General features: G+C 42.2%; 2 protein-coding genes across 2 annotated transcripts; both read left to right on the top strand.

The window, feature by feature from the left end:
- Window positions 1–628: 628 nt before the first annotated feature.
- Window positions 629–1,264, top strand: LOC138197502 (uncharacterized). Its single transcript, XM_069148377.1, has 2 exons — window positions 629–1,018; window positions 1,151–1,264. Exons 1-2 carry the CDS (start codon window positions 629–631, stop codon window positions 1,262–1,264), a joined length of 504 nt encoding a protein of 167 aa, XP_069004478.1.
- Window positions 1,165–15,040, top strand: gmps (guanine monophosphate synthase). Its single transcript, XM_069147594.1, has 16 exons — window positions 1,165–1,446; window positions 3,509–3,681; window positions 3,808–3,922; window positions 4,275–4,372; window positions 5,663–5,766; window positions 6,111–6,304; window positions 7,054–7,219; window positions 7,488–7,639; window positions 7,839–8,012; window positions 8,478–8,583; window positions 8,835–8,950; window positions 10,375–10,500; window positions 11,347–11,462; window positions 11,579–11,709; window positions 12,642–12,814; window positions 12,997–15,040. The coding sequence occupies exons 1-16, from the start codon at window positions 1,420–1,422 to the stop codon at window positions 13,096–13,098; spliced, it is 2,073 nt and encodes a 690-aa protein (XP_069003695.1). The 5' UTR covers window positions 1,165–1,419; the 3' UTR covers window positions 13,099–15,040.
- The last annotated feature ends 123 nt before the right edge of the window (window positions 15,041–15,163 follow it).

The raw sequence follows: 15,163 nt of genomic DNA, 5'->3' as shown, positions 1-15,163 counted from the left end.
ATATCTCTATGTATATGTATATATATAAAATAAAAAATAAAAGCATTTAAGGATGTATGTGGTTAGTATATATCTCTATGTATATATATATATATAAAATAAAAATAAAAGCATTTAAGGATGTATGTGGTTAGTATATATCTCTATGTATATGTATATATATAAAATAAAAAATAAAAGCATTTAAGGATGTATGTGGTTAGTATATATCTCTATGTATATATATATATATAAAATAAAAATAAAAGCATTTAAGGATGTATGTGGTTAGTATATATCTCTATGTATATATATATATATATATATATATAAAATAAAAATAAAAGCATTTAAGGATGTATGTGGTTAGTATATATCTCTATGTATATGTATATGTATATATATAAAATAAAAAATAAAAGCATTTAAGGATGTATGTGGTTAGTATATATCTCTATGTATATATAAAATAAAAATAAAAGCATTTAAGGTTGTATGTGGTTAGTATATATCTCTATGTATATATATATAGGCTCCTTAGATGTATAACCCACAAGCCCTTTGTTCTCCATGGATCCCTAACTCTTAATACTTAGTGGTCCAGCCAAAAATGAATTACATGCGTATTTAAAAGCTTAATAAAATAGGAATGAGTCCAGTCCTACAAAGACCAAAGACCAGTCCTACAAAGACCAGTCCTACAAAGACCAAAGACCAGTCCTACAAAGACCAAAGACCAGTCCTCCAAAGACCAGTCCTACAAAAAACAGTCCTACAAAGACCAGTCCTACAAAGACCAGTCCTACAAAGACCAAAGACCAGTCCTCCAAAGACCAGTCCTCCAAAGACCAAAGACCAGTCCTCCAAAGACCAGTCCAGTCCTCCAAAGACCAGTCCTCCAAAGACCAGTCCTCCAAAGACCAAAGACCAGTCCTCCAAAGACCAGTCCAGTCCTCCAAAGACCAGTCCTCCAAAGACCAGTCCTCCAAAGACCAAAGACCAGTCCTACAAAGACCAGTCCTCCAAAGACCAAAGACCAGTCCTCCAAAGACCAGTCCTCCAAAGACCAAAGACCAGTCCTACAAAGACCAGTCCCCCCACGGGGCCCCTTTCTGTTTTTTTTTTTTTTTTTTTGGTGTGAATTTAACTTTGCTCCACCCATGAAACACAGACATGTTTATTTAGCTCCACCAGTGAAAGTTGTCCCCAGTCCAGCCCGGAGGAGGAGGAGAAGAAGAAGAAGGAGGAGGAGGAGAAAGAGGAGGAGGAGAAGAGGAGTCCGTGACATCTTCAAACACCCGACGAGCTAGTTTCGCTTTTCCCAACAGCAGTCGGCGCGCCGAGCCGGCAGCTAGCAGCAGCTCTCTCTCTCTCTCTCTCTCCGGGACACCGAGGCGACGAGGAGCTTCAGTCCTCCAGAAGAAGAAGAAGAAGACCTCCATGGCTCTGTGCAACGGAGACAGCAAGGTGAGCGCTTCTCTCCGGTACCGGGAGGAGGAGGAGGTGGAGGAGGAGGTGGAGGGAGAGCCCGGCACCCTGGATGGTTGTAACAGGGGCCTGTGTGTGTGGGGGGGGGAAGTTGTGGATCTTAAACCGAGATGAGGAGCAGTGAGGAGGAGTGAGGAGGAGCAGTGAGGAGGAGCAGTGAGGAGCAGCACACGAGCAGCTCGTAGCTGCTAATTAGCCGGATGTAATGTTTTCATGGTGTTTAGCCTCAAACATCTTTTCTGTTATGTCGCCACCAAACGTGGTTGCCTTTTTTATTTTAATCTTTATATGGTGGATCTCCTCCTCCTCTCCTCCTCCTCTCCTCCTCCTCTCCCCCCAAAGACCCTTCAGCTCCGAGCACCGCGTGGGTTTTAGCCTAGCGCTGCTAACGTGCTAACGACCATGTTTATTCTGTCGGGGCGCTAGCTCGCTACATAGCAACTACGTTAGCTAGATGTAGCCGGCTAGTCAGACTTTACTGAGTTCAGACAGAAGAAACATTTGGTCTTTTTTATTTAGAGAAAGATTAACTTTGATCCTGTTGGTCAACTTCATGTGTTTCACACGACGTCAGCTGTCAGTCTGCTAACGTCGTCACTAAGCTAGTAGGAGCCAACTTGCGGTCACCGGTGTGACAACAAAACTACAACAACAAAACTACAACAAAACTACAACAACAAAACTAAACTACAACAACAAAACTAAACTACAACTACTAAACTACAACAACAAAACTAAACTACAACTACTAAACTACAACTAAACTACAACAACAAAACTACAACTGCAACTAAACTACAACAACAAAACTACAGCTAAACTACAACTGCAACTAAACTACAACTAAACTCTAACTAAACTACAACTAAACTCTAACTAAACTACAACTACTAAACTACAACAACAAAACTACAACTACTACAACAAAACTACTACAACTAAACTACAACTACTACAACAAAACTACTACAACAAAACTACAACTACTACAACAAAACTACAACAACAAAACTACAACTACTACAACAAAACTACAACTACTACAACTAAACTACAACTACTACAACAAAACTACTACAACAAAACTACAACAACAAAACTACAACTACTACAACAAAACTACAACTACTACAACAAAACTACTACAACAAAACTACAACTACTACAACATAACTACAACTACTACTACAACTGCAACTACAACTACAACTGCTACTACAACTGCAACAACTACAACAACAACTACTACAACTACAACAACTACAATTATTACTGCTACAACTACTACTACTACTACAACTACTACTACTACTGGTATCAGCTGATCTAGTAAAGCTCGCTCTGAAACGATGGGGCATTTTTCTTGTTGTTATCCTGCTTCATCTCCCGTCGTCACCGAAATTGTGTTTTAAGGGTTATCTCCTATCTCCTATCTCCTATCTCCTATCTCCTATATCCTAGGTGGTGGGAAACCCAAATTAGTTTGCACTAACCACGTGGGCTCGTGTTTCTCTTCTTGCTGCACATGTTTAGTCTGTGATCACTCCGGTTCTGGGACAAAACCTTTTTTGTTTCTCAAAGTCGCATCCGTGTGAATGACAAACGTACAGAGGTGTGTCGAGGTGTTGGACCGAACCGGTGAAACCTGCTCAGAGGTGGACGGGTCCTCGCTCATAACCAGGGACGAACTTGTGGGTTTCATGTGATCTGTGCTGACGGGTTTAATTATCTCACCACGTTTCACGAGACCGGCTGTTTGTCTGCGCTCCAGCTCACATGTCGGTAATCACGTCAGGCCCGGTGGGATCACGTGTTCCCGCGGAGAGGTCAGACGCAGAGCACGAAAGAATTGGTTCCCAACTCGGTGTGATTGTGTCCTGAATCCTCCACGTCTGCTTCGGGATGCCTCTTTGCATCAGGGAAATCTTCACGGTTCCACTTCGGACTGCATTTTCTGAGCAAAGACTCGCATGTAAAGAACACGATAAGATGATGTATTTTTATTTATTTATTTATTTTTTTTCTAAACGCGTGTCCACAGCTGGAGATCAACAGCGCGGAGCAGAATGGGTCATGCGAGGGGGCGGTGGCGATCCTGGACGCAGGGGCCCAGTATGGGAAAGTGATTGACAGACGTGTGCGAGAGCTGTGTGTACGTTCGGAGATCCTCCCCTTGGAGACCCCGGCCTTCGCTATCAGAGAACAGGGCTACAGGTGAGAATGAGAAACGCGTCGTTTTACGCCTCTCGGCATTTGTACGACTCTATTCGGTCAATATTAAAGAGTTAAAGCTGCGACACTGACTTGATTGTTTTCTCTCCTTTTCCCCCACACCTGTAGGGCTATCATTATTTCAGGAGGTCCTGCCTCTGTGTATGCAGAAGACGCCCCCTGGTTCGACCCTGCTATATTCACTATAGGAAAGCCTGTCCTCGGGATCTGCTATGGGATGCAGGTATCTGTATTATGCATGTATACACACAATAAAAAAAAGAAAACATGACGGTAGGATTTTTTTTTTTTTTTTGTGATCAGCCAAACCATTCTTCGCCTCTGAGTAGCGGCACATTACGACCCCTCAGCTCTCCTGTGCCTCTTCAAGGGTACTTTGACACCGGCCAAGGAAGACGAGAGTCTTACTCACTCATTTTGCAGCTAGCTGGAAAATTAAAACCGGCATCTTCTCGAGCACCTTTCTGCGCACACTGTAGGCACGTTTATAATCACTTGAAATCGTACTGTAACGAAGTCTGTGTCCATGCGTTAACTCTGCTGTGTGTGTGTGTGTGTGTGTGTGTGTGTTACAGATGATGAATAAAGTTTTTGGCGGCACAGTCCACAAAAAGAGTGTAAGGGAGGATGGGGTGTTCAGTATCGGGCTGGACAACACTTGTTCTCTTTTCAGGTACGGTGAACAGCAAGAGGTTTTCTTTTGTGTGTTTTTATGTCATATATATATATATATATATATATATATATATATATATATATATATATATATATATATATATATACATGCGAGTATAATGATTGTTTTCATACTTAAACTTTGTCACTGGGGATTGAACATACAGACCTACTCGGTGCAAGAACAGCATGGATGAACACACAGTGTAGAAAGAAATTGTATCCTCTGGAGGCATTATTGCTTTAACAACAAACAAGGTGTGGGTGATAAAGCCTTTTTTTTTTTTCCTTCTCTAATTGACCAACACCATCCCTTCATCTGGTGTTTGCCAGTGCATGCTGCGGCTGGAGGATGGAGTTTGTTGTGTATTTTCAAAACTTGAATATTTTTGCTGACTGCTAAAGCCTTTAATTGGATCATTCATTTTATCTACATGGAAAGTGTTGTGGTCCACAGTGGACCGCTGCAGATGAACTCCTTTCTGCAGTTGTTAGTTGCTGACCGAAGCTTCATGTTCTCACACTGTATTCTGCAAGGCATCAGTTTCTGTGGCCTGATCAGGAATTTCAGTGGATTTCTATTGCACAAGCCTCTGCACGATCATATACAATATATTCAACAGAATATGGAGCCCAGTAGTGTGTGTGTGTGTGTGTGTGTGTGTGTGTGTGTGTGTGTGTGTGTGCGTGCGTGCGTGCGTGCGTGCGTGCGTGCGTGCGTGCGTGTGTGTGTGTGCGCGCAACCTCTGATGGCACATTGTTGGGCTTTTAGAGAGTAATTATTTTTGTAACATTTGACACCTTCAATGTTGGTCAGCTAGAAACAGAAACACTTATTTTGTTAATATAAATCAGCAAGAAAATCCGTTTGCAATTTACTGTATTAATCTTGTGGCAATTTAAACTGCTGTACTGTCAAACCCCAAAAATGAACTTCTGTGCGGGTGACCATGCAGTGCTGTCCCTTGTCCCGAGTAAATGAGGACAAAGTGTTGCAGACGGTGTGGAAAAACACGACTGCTGCCCAACTGCTTTGTCCCAGTGCCATATTTACTACATAAACTGCAGAAGCATTAATATAAACTGCAGAAGCATTACAGCGGTCCTATAGTTCTCCTGGTTATTACACAAATACTGTAAAGTCTAAAAAGAAAGGCTGCCGTCATTTATTACTGTCCGCTCTGCACATTTAACCCACTTAAAACTAACTGTATACATATAACTACCATATAAATGAACACTATGTAGCTTCCTCTTACGTCTTTGTGTGTGTGTCTTATCTTATCAGAGGCCTTCAGAAGGAGGAACTGGTCCTGCTGACCCATGGAGACAGTGTGGACAAAGTGGCCGATGGCTTTAAAGTGGTGGCCCAATCAGGGAACATCATTGCTGGTGAGCAGCGCACAAGAGAGGCTGCAGTGTGTCCCCGGTTAACATCATCTAAAACTAGATTGGGGTCATAGACTATTGCGCAAGTTGTAAAAAAAAAAAAAAAAAAAAAAGTGCATGTTTTTTTTAAACATTAGAAGACTTCAGGCTGTATTGGTGTATTTACATGTGACAGCCTATGTGAGAGATGCTGTATTTTGAGTAGTAAAGTTGTTTCGCCTGTCTGAAATCATCCTTTTGGCTCATGTTAGTCCTAGTTTTGTACAAATGTAATCTGTACAAGTAGCATTAAGAGAGGATAAGTGGCAGTGTTAACAGTCCACTCATCACATCTGCTTTTCTACCAGGGGTCGCTAACGAACAGAAGAAGCTGTACGGGACACAGTTTCACCCCGAGGTCGACTTAACGGAGCGAGGCACGGAGATGCTGCGCAACTTCCTGTTTGAGATCGCAGGATGCACGAGTAACTTCACTGTACAGAACCGCCAACAGGCCTGCATCAATGAAATCCGAGAAAAAGTGGACAAGTCTAAAGTGCTGGTGAGTGAAGCTGGTCAAAGAGTTTGTTATTATCTTAACCCGTTTTTAGGACAGAGTCACGACCTTAAAAATCCAAGAAATCTGAGGAGGGTATTGTCTTGACACATTTGATCTTATTATGGGAGATAATTTGACAAAAAAAAAAAAATCTGAAGCCTGAGTAAGTGTGAAGTGTGGTAGCCGCTCAAGAAATGGTGACGGCAGCAGCAGCCGTGGTGGGAAGTTAAGTAGAACCAATTAAACTCTCAAATTAAACCCTGTTCTATCTGGAAAGAGGTAGTCGACTCCCCGAGCGGCTTCAAAGTGGGCTTCATCTCAGGGGAGTGTGAAAGCGATAAATGAATGTGGTAAAAGGGGCTGGAAGCACAGCATTTCTACTGTTTCATGCTCCTCAAGTAGAGTCCGCGAGATCCATTTATCACTATCTGTTCCTGTACTCTGATTCTGCCGTAGCTTGTTCCTGCAGCGATTATGGGTATTTTGGATGACTCCCAGGAGCTGGTCTTCAGCTAATTAAATGTAAAGCAGTGTCACGGCTGTAATCATCTCTTCAATTGACTTTATATTTTACAGCCTGCCAACACATGAAACACCAGATGTGTGTATGACTGCGGAAGTGAGAAGCTAAAAATACTCGTATACAGTTGATTTAATGGAAAACCTGTGATGAACCTGTTGTTCAGATTCTGATTGGATCCCAGTCCGGCAGATGTCGCCTCTAAAGATGTTGTTTCTGATGATCTCCTCAGGTGCTACTGAGTGGTGGAGTAGACTCGACAGTTTGCACAGCCCTCCTCAACAAGGCTCTGAACCAGGACCAGGTGATAGCAGTTCACATCGACAACGGCTTCATGAGAAAGAGAGAGAGTCAGAGTGTGGAGGAGGCCCTCACCAAGCTGGGCATCAAACTCAAGGGTAACGCCCAAAGCCCTGCTAGTCCTGTGATACAACGTTGCTGCAGAAGTTACTAGGTCCTCCTAATGAAGAGAAATAAGACATTTATTTGTTCTTCTTTTATTGCACTTTATATTGTTATTCCATGACTACTTGTCTTTATTTTTGACAGTTTTGGACGAAATTGGTGATGAAAATTTGTTCGGCTACAGAACTATTACAACATCGTACTTACTTTCTGCTGTGTATGTATCTGCCTTTCTCCTCTCAAATATGTTGCATCCTTCAGTGGTAAATGCAGCACACACCTTCTACAATGGAACGACAACCCTTCCCATCTCTGAGGAGGACAGGACGCCACGGAAACGCATCAGCAAGACCCTGAATATGACCACCAACCCCGAGGAGAAAAGGAAAATCATTGGAGACACGTTTGTCAAAGTGAGTTCTGGCCTTTTAAGTCATTCTGTTATGGAAATAATACATTTTTATTTGGACTACACTTGTAATTGAACGTGCCAGCTTATTAACAAATGACCAACAACATGTTGCACATTGTCAGCTTGGCTGAATTCTTCGATACAAATTAGTTTGCATCAGTCAGTTTAATCTGCCTTTGTGAATTGTGTTTCTCCCACAGGTGGCAAACGAAGTGATCGGAGAGATGAATCTGAAGCCGGAGGAGGTTTTACTGGCCCAGGGTACCCTGAGGCCCGATCTCATCGAGAGTGCCTGTCCTCTCGCCAGCGGCAAAGCCGAGGTCATCAAAACACACCACAACGACACCGAGCTGATCCGCAAGCTCCGAGATGAGGTACACGTGCAGACACAAAACACTAACCTGTTCGATTTCTTTGATTCATAAAGCCGCTTCAGAGTGCAGTTATTCTATTCAGTGAAGTGGGTACATCGATCAGCTGACAGTCAAGCGCGTCGATCGCAGAATCTTTTAATTCTGTAGTGAACTAAATTCACTGTGATCATAACTAAACATGCCGCAGGACCTCTGTGGCCAACCAGACTGTTCGGCTGCTGTTGCAGTTTGGAGCAGACTTGAACGTCGCAAAACATTCACGTGTATTACACCAGAATTCAGAGGAGCTTCGGTGTCGGACATTTCATTCTTTGTCTTATTAAATGGTTATCGACTGTTTTGGCGCTCCTGTTGTTTCGCTCAGCCCTTTCGCATAAATGCACAACTATGCAACACCTCGGCATGTATCCCTCCCTCCCTCCTCCACTGTAGCACTGCTGATTCCACTCCTTTGTAATCCTCCAGGGAAAAGTAATTGAACCACTGAAAGATTTCCATAAAGATGAGGTCCGAGCGCTGGGGAGGGAGCTGGGCCTGCCAGAGGAGATTGTCTCTCGGCATCCTTTCCCTGGCAAGTACATAAACAACCACTGCTTGTGATGTGACTGCTCTGACTCACCTTTACAAAACGTATAAGGTTTGCTGATTATTGTTTCGTTGTCTCTCTCGGCTAGTGTCTTCCCGCTTCATCAGCCTCCTCTCCATCATGCACCTGGTTACTTCATCAATCAGTCAAAGCTGTGCTGCTTTTTAACGAATCACCATGTGTATATCTGCCAATCAATGATTCTCTCTGTCTCTCTCTCTCTCTCTCTTCTTTAGGTCCCGGTTTGTCCATCAGAGTGATTTGTGCAGAGGAGCCTTACATCTGTAAGGATTTTGCTGAAACAAACAACATCCTCAAAATTGTTACGGACTTCTCTGCGAGTGTCAAAAAGGTCAGTGAAGTACAGAAGAATCGAATGACTAATGTCTGTCAGTGTAACTGCTTTCTAATTCATTTCATTCCATCTGAAGGCAAGATATTAATCACGGGGCACGTCTGACATCCTCTTTTCTTTTTCTTCTGCAAAGTTTGGATGACGACCCTCCACACATAGTTCAGACCGAATCGATGCGCCGGTGGTTGTACTGAAGCGTGCGCATTCTTGAGTTTAATCACGGATGACGGAAAACACTTCCCTGAGTTAGAGTTTTTTTTTTTTTTTTTTTTTTTTTTGATGTCAGATATTCAAGGTCCACAGATCCAAACAAATCAAAGACAGATGCAGGGCAAAACTCTACAAGTGTTTTCACTGAATCAACACGTTACAAATAATGTGTAACATGTTGAGCTTCTGTACTTCAGAAGCCTGAGAAGTAAACCAGCTTCAAAGCATCACAAGCTACCGTTGACGAATGTGGTCATTTTAAAATGCTGTATGAACATAAACGGTGCATCGGCCGGCTCATTTATTACTGTGACTTGATCTATCAGCAACTTTGTCAGATGCTGTTTCATCTAAGAAATAAACTCGGAACAGTCACAGCATCAAGCAATACAGATGCTCATAAAGAAACGGTTAAGTGAAAGCTGCCTACGCACAAAATGAGAGGACATCCGTCTGCGTTTGTTCTGCCTGGTTTAATTATGGAGTTAATATATAATTATAATAATAACATTAATAATTAATATTGCATAATATTAATAATTTTTTTATTATTAATAAAAAAAAACCATTATTATTATTAATAATAATGTGCAGCCTCTGCTGGCTGGTTGGTCACATTGGAGTGACTGCTAAATAACTGGGATCATTTATAAAATATTCTGTGTAGTTGGTTTATGGTTTCCTGTGTTTCATTTAGCTACTAAATGGTAAATGGTCTGCACTTGTATAGCACTTCATCGCCTTTGCAGTCTGAAAGCACTTTACACTTTTTCCCCATTAACCCATTCACACACGCATGAAACACTAATCGAGCTGCCATGCAAGGGGGAGGGGGACATTTTTTTTTTCCAGATCACCCTGAAATCTCAATCTTTAATCTCAAATGGAGAACTTGTATGTGGTCAGATGAAAGATCAACAAAACAAGTTGGCCTTCATGTGTTGGCTGCTCGTTGTCTGACAGCACAAAATAAGGCCTCATCATGAGGAACAGTTGTACATGCAAGGTTTCAAAGTTAAAGTATGTTATGGATCTGGATTTTGTTGACAAAGCTGACTTGACTTGGTTTAAAAAATAAATTGGGGGCAGTGCAGGGAAACGTCCATGTTTTCTAAAGTCACGCCTTCAAACTGCATTTGTCGGTATGAGGCTGGTTTCTGCCCCTTCCTCTCCACCTTTACAAGCTGCTTCTCTGTTCCTCTGGTCTCCAGCCCCACGCCTTGCTGCAGAGAGTCAAGTCGTGCATGTCGGATGAGGAGGAGGAGAAGCTCATGCAGATCACCAGCCTTCATTCACTCAATGCCTTCCTGCTGCCCATCAAAACTGTCGGCGTCCAGGTAAGGAGGTTGATCCAACAGTGCGTCAAAACTAATCAGTCACTCTGGGTTTGTTTGTTTTTTGGGGTTTTTTTTTTTTGGTCGTCTGTTGTCTGCCCTGTTTTCAGCAGTTTTAAGGTTGAGGTTTGTCTATTTATATCTTAATGATGGACTTTAGTTGCGTTACACTGAGCTTCTCTTCAGAGTAGAGTTACAGTCGTCCTGCTGAAGTGGCCTCTTGAAGGCCCAACTCTGAAGGAGTTTTACAGGTTTGTCTAATTATAGAGAAACTGTTTGGGAGATGTGAGCTGTTGCATATATGTAGAGAATCCTTGTGTACTCGGGAGGCAGACAGTGCGTGTCACCGGCTGTTTGTCTCTTGTTGAGCTGTAACTGAAATTTAGTGGTCAACCACGAACACACCCATACAGAGCTTCTCCAATTCTGTCCTCCTGGTTCTTCTTTCTCTCTTTTAGCAGAGGAAAGGGTGTGTTCGGTAGAAATATGACTCAAAGAGAAACCACTTTCCATTTGTTAAATCCTGACCCTTAGTGTTGGTTAGAAAGGAGGATGGTCATGACTGGCTTTCTCACCCAGACGTTACATCCAGCCAGCCACGAGAGGTGTGTGTATGTCACTTCCTGTTTGAAGCCAGCCAGTTTAAATTTGCTCTAAACCTCAGATTGAGGGGCAGATGGGAGACGAGACAAAAACAGGCAGCTTTATTTTGCTAAAAGTGGAAAGTTTATTTAACACACAAAAAAAAACAAAAACATTTTTTTGTACTTGCACTTATGCTCTCACTGTATGTTTTGCAGCTTTGTAAAGACTTTATAGTAAAAACAGGATTTTCTGTCCGTGTCTCAGGGTGATTGCCGGTCCTACAGTTACGTTTGCGGCATCACAAGTAAAGAATCTCCACACTGGGAATCGCTCATGTTCCTGGCCAGACTCATCCCTCGCATGTGCCATAGCATCAATAGGTAAATCCACAAATCTGTCTGTCCTCGGTGATTAGAAAAACCTTACAATGTGTTGAAGACAATCACCTGGAGACTTTACGAACCCATTCGTTCATTCATGTTTCTCCTCGTTCCAGAGTTGTGTATGTGTTTGGGTCCCACGTGAAGGAGCCACCAACAGACATTACTCCCACTTTCCTGACCACAGGCGTTCTGAGCGCGCTCAGACAGGCTGACTTTGTAGCTCATTCTATTCTTAGAGAGTCTGGTAAGTGTGTGTGTGTGTGTGTGTGTGTGTGTGTGTGTGTGTGTGTGTGTGTGTGTGTGTGTGTGTGTGTGTGTGTGTGTGTGTGTCATTTAAAGACCTGTGTTTTTGGGGATTACAAATGGGAAGGTGTTATGTGAACTTCAATAAATCAGAGACTGAAGTCTATACAAATATTTGAACTTGTTTGTAAACATGCAGTGGCATCACACAAAAATGAAGAAACAAAGTACACAATGTTCCTTGTGCACATTAAGACAAGTGCAGTGATTTATTCAGTTTCAACAGGAAGCCCGTAAAGTAATTCAGTCTCGACTCAAATGGGTGACCAAATACAAGAAAGATAAGAGACTAGCAGACATTTCTGAAATGTACCTTCTCTGGTGAGAGGAATTTGCTCTATTTTTTTTATTATATATATTTACATTAGTGAATAATCATCATAATGAATAAGCTTGTCATCTGGCAGTACGCATTAAAAATAATAACAAAAAAAAAAAGGGTTGAATTTGAACATCATGTTTCTGTATGTTGACAGTTTTTGAATGGTCCCTTTCTAATATAGATCATGTTATGCAATTAATATCCATGTGTGCCAAATCCTATTTATCTAATGGAGAAAGAATTTGATGAATTCAAAACGTTTCTGCACATTCAAACCACAGCGAAGTTGTTTAGTTTGTTAGTGTACGGTACAAAATGCAAATGATGGACCAAGAAGACACAGTAATATGATTACACCATCAGGAGTTGGTTTATACAGTAAGACCACTGCTATCTGACTACCCACACAAAGATTTCTTTGACTATATAATTGATAGCACGAGTCGTTACAACGGCCGTTTTCCCCAGTCCACCCATAAATAGAGAAATGATGACATTTGGCGGAAAGAAACACTTACGCTAAACTTTCGTTTGCCTCCTTTGAACTTCAGGCTACTCCGGTAAGATCAGCCAGATGCCGGTGATCCTCACCCCTCTGCACTTTGACCGAGACCCTCTGCAAAAGCAGCCGTCCTGCCGGCGCTCCGTGGTGGTCCGCACCTTCATCACCAGCGACTTCATGACGGGCATCCCTGCCATGCCGGGCAACCATATCCCAGAGGAGGTACACCGGGGTTCAATGTCGACACTTGGGCTTTAACCAGATTTGGTGTCGTTACATCATCGTCATGGATACCTAGCTTCTGTTTGGGGATTGAAAATGATCGAGTGTTATTGGAGCGAAGAGCACTTTTCTCTGTAGTTCAGTGTTTGAAGGGTCACGTGTCCTGTTGTCTGTCTCCTCAGGTGGTGCTGAAGATGGTAAATGAGATCAAGAAAATCCCGGGCATCTCCAGAGTCATGTACGATCTGACCTCCAAACCGCCCGCCACCACAGAGTGGGAATAAAAACACAACCCGTTTCCATACCGATAGGACACACACTCACACACAATGCACAAACACACTCATCAGAGAGGGCTGCTGAACTGCTCTCCTTTACTGTCCTTCCTCCTTTACTCCCCCCCCCCCCCCCATCCCCCCTCCAGCACCTCCACCTCCCTATGTACCTCCCTCCCTCTCTTCAACATTCCCACGGAGGGCAGACTGTACTGTGACGGGCGCACGTACAACGGCGCCACTGCGCTGCTCTCCCCACCACTCCTCCCCGGTCTTAATATTTTTGGCGATAGGGGATTGATTCATGTCGGTTATTGATAATATATTGTAATTTTTGATTCATGTACAACAAAGTATTTCCTCGCTCCGATGAAATGGTCAATTGCTGCTTCCTTTCGTGACATAAACCACGAAAGGCAAGCAGCGAGAAGCTGTGAAAGTTCAGTAATTGGACTTCCGTGCCTCAGGATGCTTTATAGGATCAGTAAAACACAACAAAAACAAAGAAAACAATAGTGTCATGAAAAGAAAAAAAACAGCAGAAGTAGGAGTTTGAAAAAAAAAAAAAAAGCTTTTTTTTTTTTTTTTGTCCGATGTTTTTGTAGGTAAGAATGTTCTCAGCCTAAGACTATCCTCTCTGTTCATTTTCACTTTCTGCCTGTATACTGTGCTACGACGAAGGCTGTCTGAACAGACCGCCTCTGTGACCAATCGACATTTTTTTTTTTTTAAAGCTTTTCGTTTTGCCAAAAGTAGAATATGACGTGATCTCTAACATTGTGGGTTCCTGACCATCTTCTCCAAGCTACATTTGTTTGACTAGAGCTGTTGACCTGTTGACCTGTTGCTGTACCCATCACAGACAGACGGCAGTGCAGCCGAGGATAGCTTCAGTATAGTGGCTAAATGTGCAGCTGTGGAAGAGGCCGTGCGATGGGTAACTTTGTATGTGCCCGTTCTGTTGTTTTGGGGTTTTCTTTCGCGTGACCTGACCTGGACTCTTGGTGTTTCCAGAAAGGAGGATTCAACACCGTTTCTCCTCATGCTGCAATATGTATGCTTTTTATGATGACGATGAAGAAGAATAAAAAGGCAAGAGGACTAATAACAAAATTATAAAGTACAGTAGAGTTTATAACCACATTGTGTCAATTGCTGTTGTCACGTCACCATGATTTGGCTGCTCTTTTGTGGTGCGGGGGCACATTTTTTTTTTTTTTTTTTGGTGCACATTTTGTCTTTTAAAACCCATGAAGTCTCTGTGGTTTAGCAACACAACGATTCATCCAGTGCGAACTTCAACGCAAGAGTGTCACTAGTGTCAAAGGTCATGTGCTGTTTGTTGCCATCTCCAGCATCAGTTCACTGTGTCGCAGAAAGGCATTACTGCTTCTTTAAATTTCTGTTGTGTGCTGTCAGGACATCCAGCGTGTCACATAATCTCTAGTCCCGTCATTTAGACCTCAGTGAATACAGTGCTCAGGTTTTAACTGAGTTTTAAAAAGTGTATTGTACCGCATAGAGACATTTCACTCGTGTGATTCTCATGGCCTCCAGAGTTTGTTTTTGTGCCTCTCATCCCTCCATTAAATCCTTAACCTTTAGGGGCAAAGTGCTCCTGATGCAAAAATTCATGTTTTTCCTAACTCGTCTTAACAACTATTAGTGTTCCTCCCTCTGTTCAGCCTTGTGTATTTTACGTTACATATGTCTCCATAGAAAACGGCTAATAATAGACATATACTTTTGTAGTTGGATTTAATTGAAATATCAATAAGATTAAGTTATGCAATTCTATGTCTGATAATTTTTGTTTTGTTTTAAGTTTTGGTCAACAACGGTCATTCTCCTTAGTAATGTGCCTCAAACCAAGCCACTGCATGCAGTTTCAACTCTGACATTTGTACAATGGAAAACTGAGCTTTAATAAAGATCTCAATGTTGAAACTTCTCATGGCTATAACGAGCATCTTTTCTGCTTTTCCCCCCCATGTGTGTTTTTTTTTTTTTTTTTAAATCTTTCAGCATGTCTCAGAAAATTATACCTTCATTTGTAATATTAAAATTTTCATAT

The sequence above is a fragment of the Embiotoca jacksoni genome, unplaced genomic scaffold (genome assembly GCF_022577435.1).
Source record: "Embiotoca jacksoni isolate LCO1_2020_lvr unplaced genomic scaffold, fEmbJac1.0.p SCAF_14, whole genome shotgun sequence".
Taxonomy (NCBI): Eukaryota; Metazoa; Chordata; class Actinopteri; family Embiotocidae; genus Embiotoca; species Embiotoca jacksoni.
The sequence above is the reverse complement of the archived record's forward strand: the minus strand, read 5'-3'. Positions and strand labels throughout refer to the sequence as shown.

Bases quoted from the DNA above. Each gene is read 5' to 3' on its own strand.
- LOC138197502 (XM_069148377.1), top strand. From the start codon at position 629: ATGAGTCCAGTCCTACAAAGACCAAAGACCAGTCCTACAAAGACCAGT. The intron at 1,019-1,150 runs GTCCTCCAAAGA...CATGAAACACAG, and splicing joins CCTCCAAAGACCAAAGACCA to ACATGTTTATTTAGCTCCAC.
- gmps (XM_069147594.1), top strand. From the start codon at position 1,420: ATGGCTCTGTGCAACGGAGACAGCAAG. The intron at 10,501-11,346 runs GTAAGGAGGTTG...TCCGTGTCTCAG, and splicing joins TCAAAACTGTCGGCGTCCAG to GGTGATTGCCGGTCCTACAG. The intron at 11,710-12,641 runs GTAAGTGTGTGT...TTTGAACTTCAG, and splicing joins TTCTATTCTTAGAGAGTCTG to GCTACTCCGGTAAGATCAGC.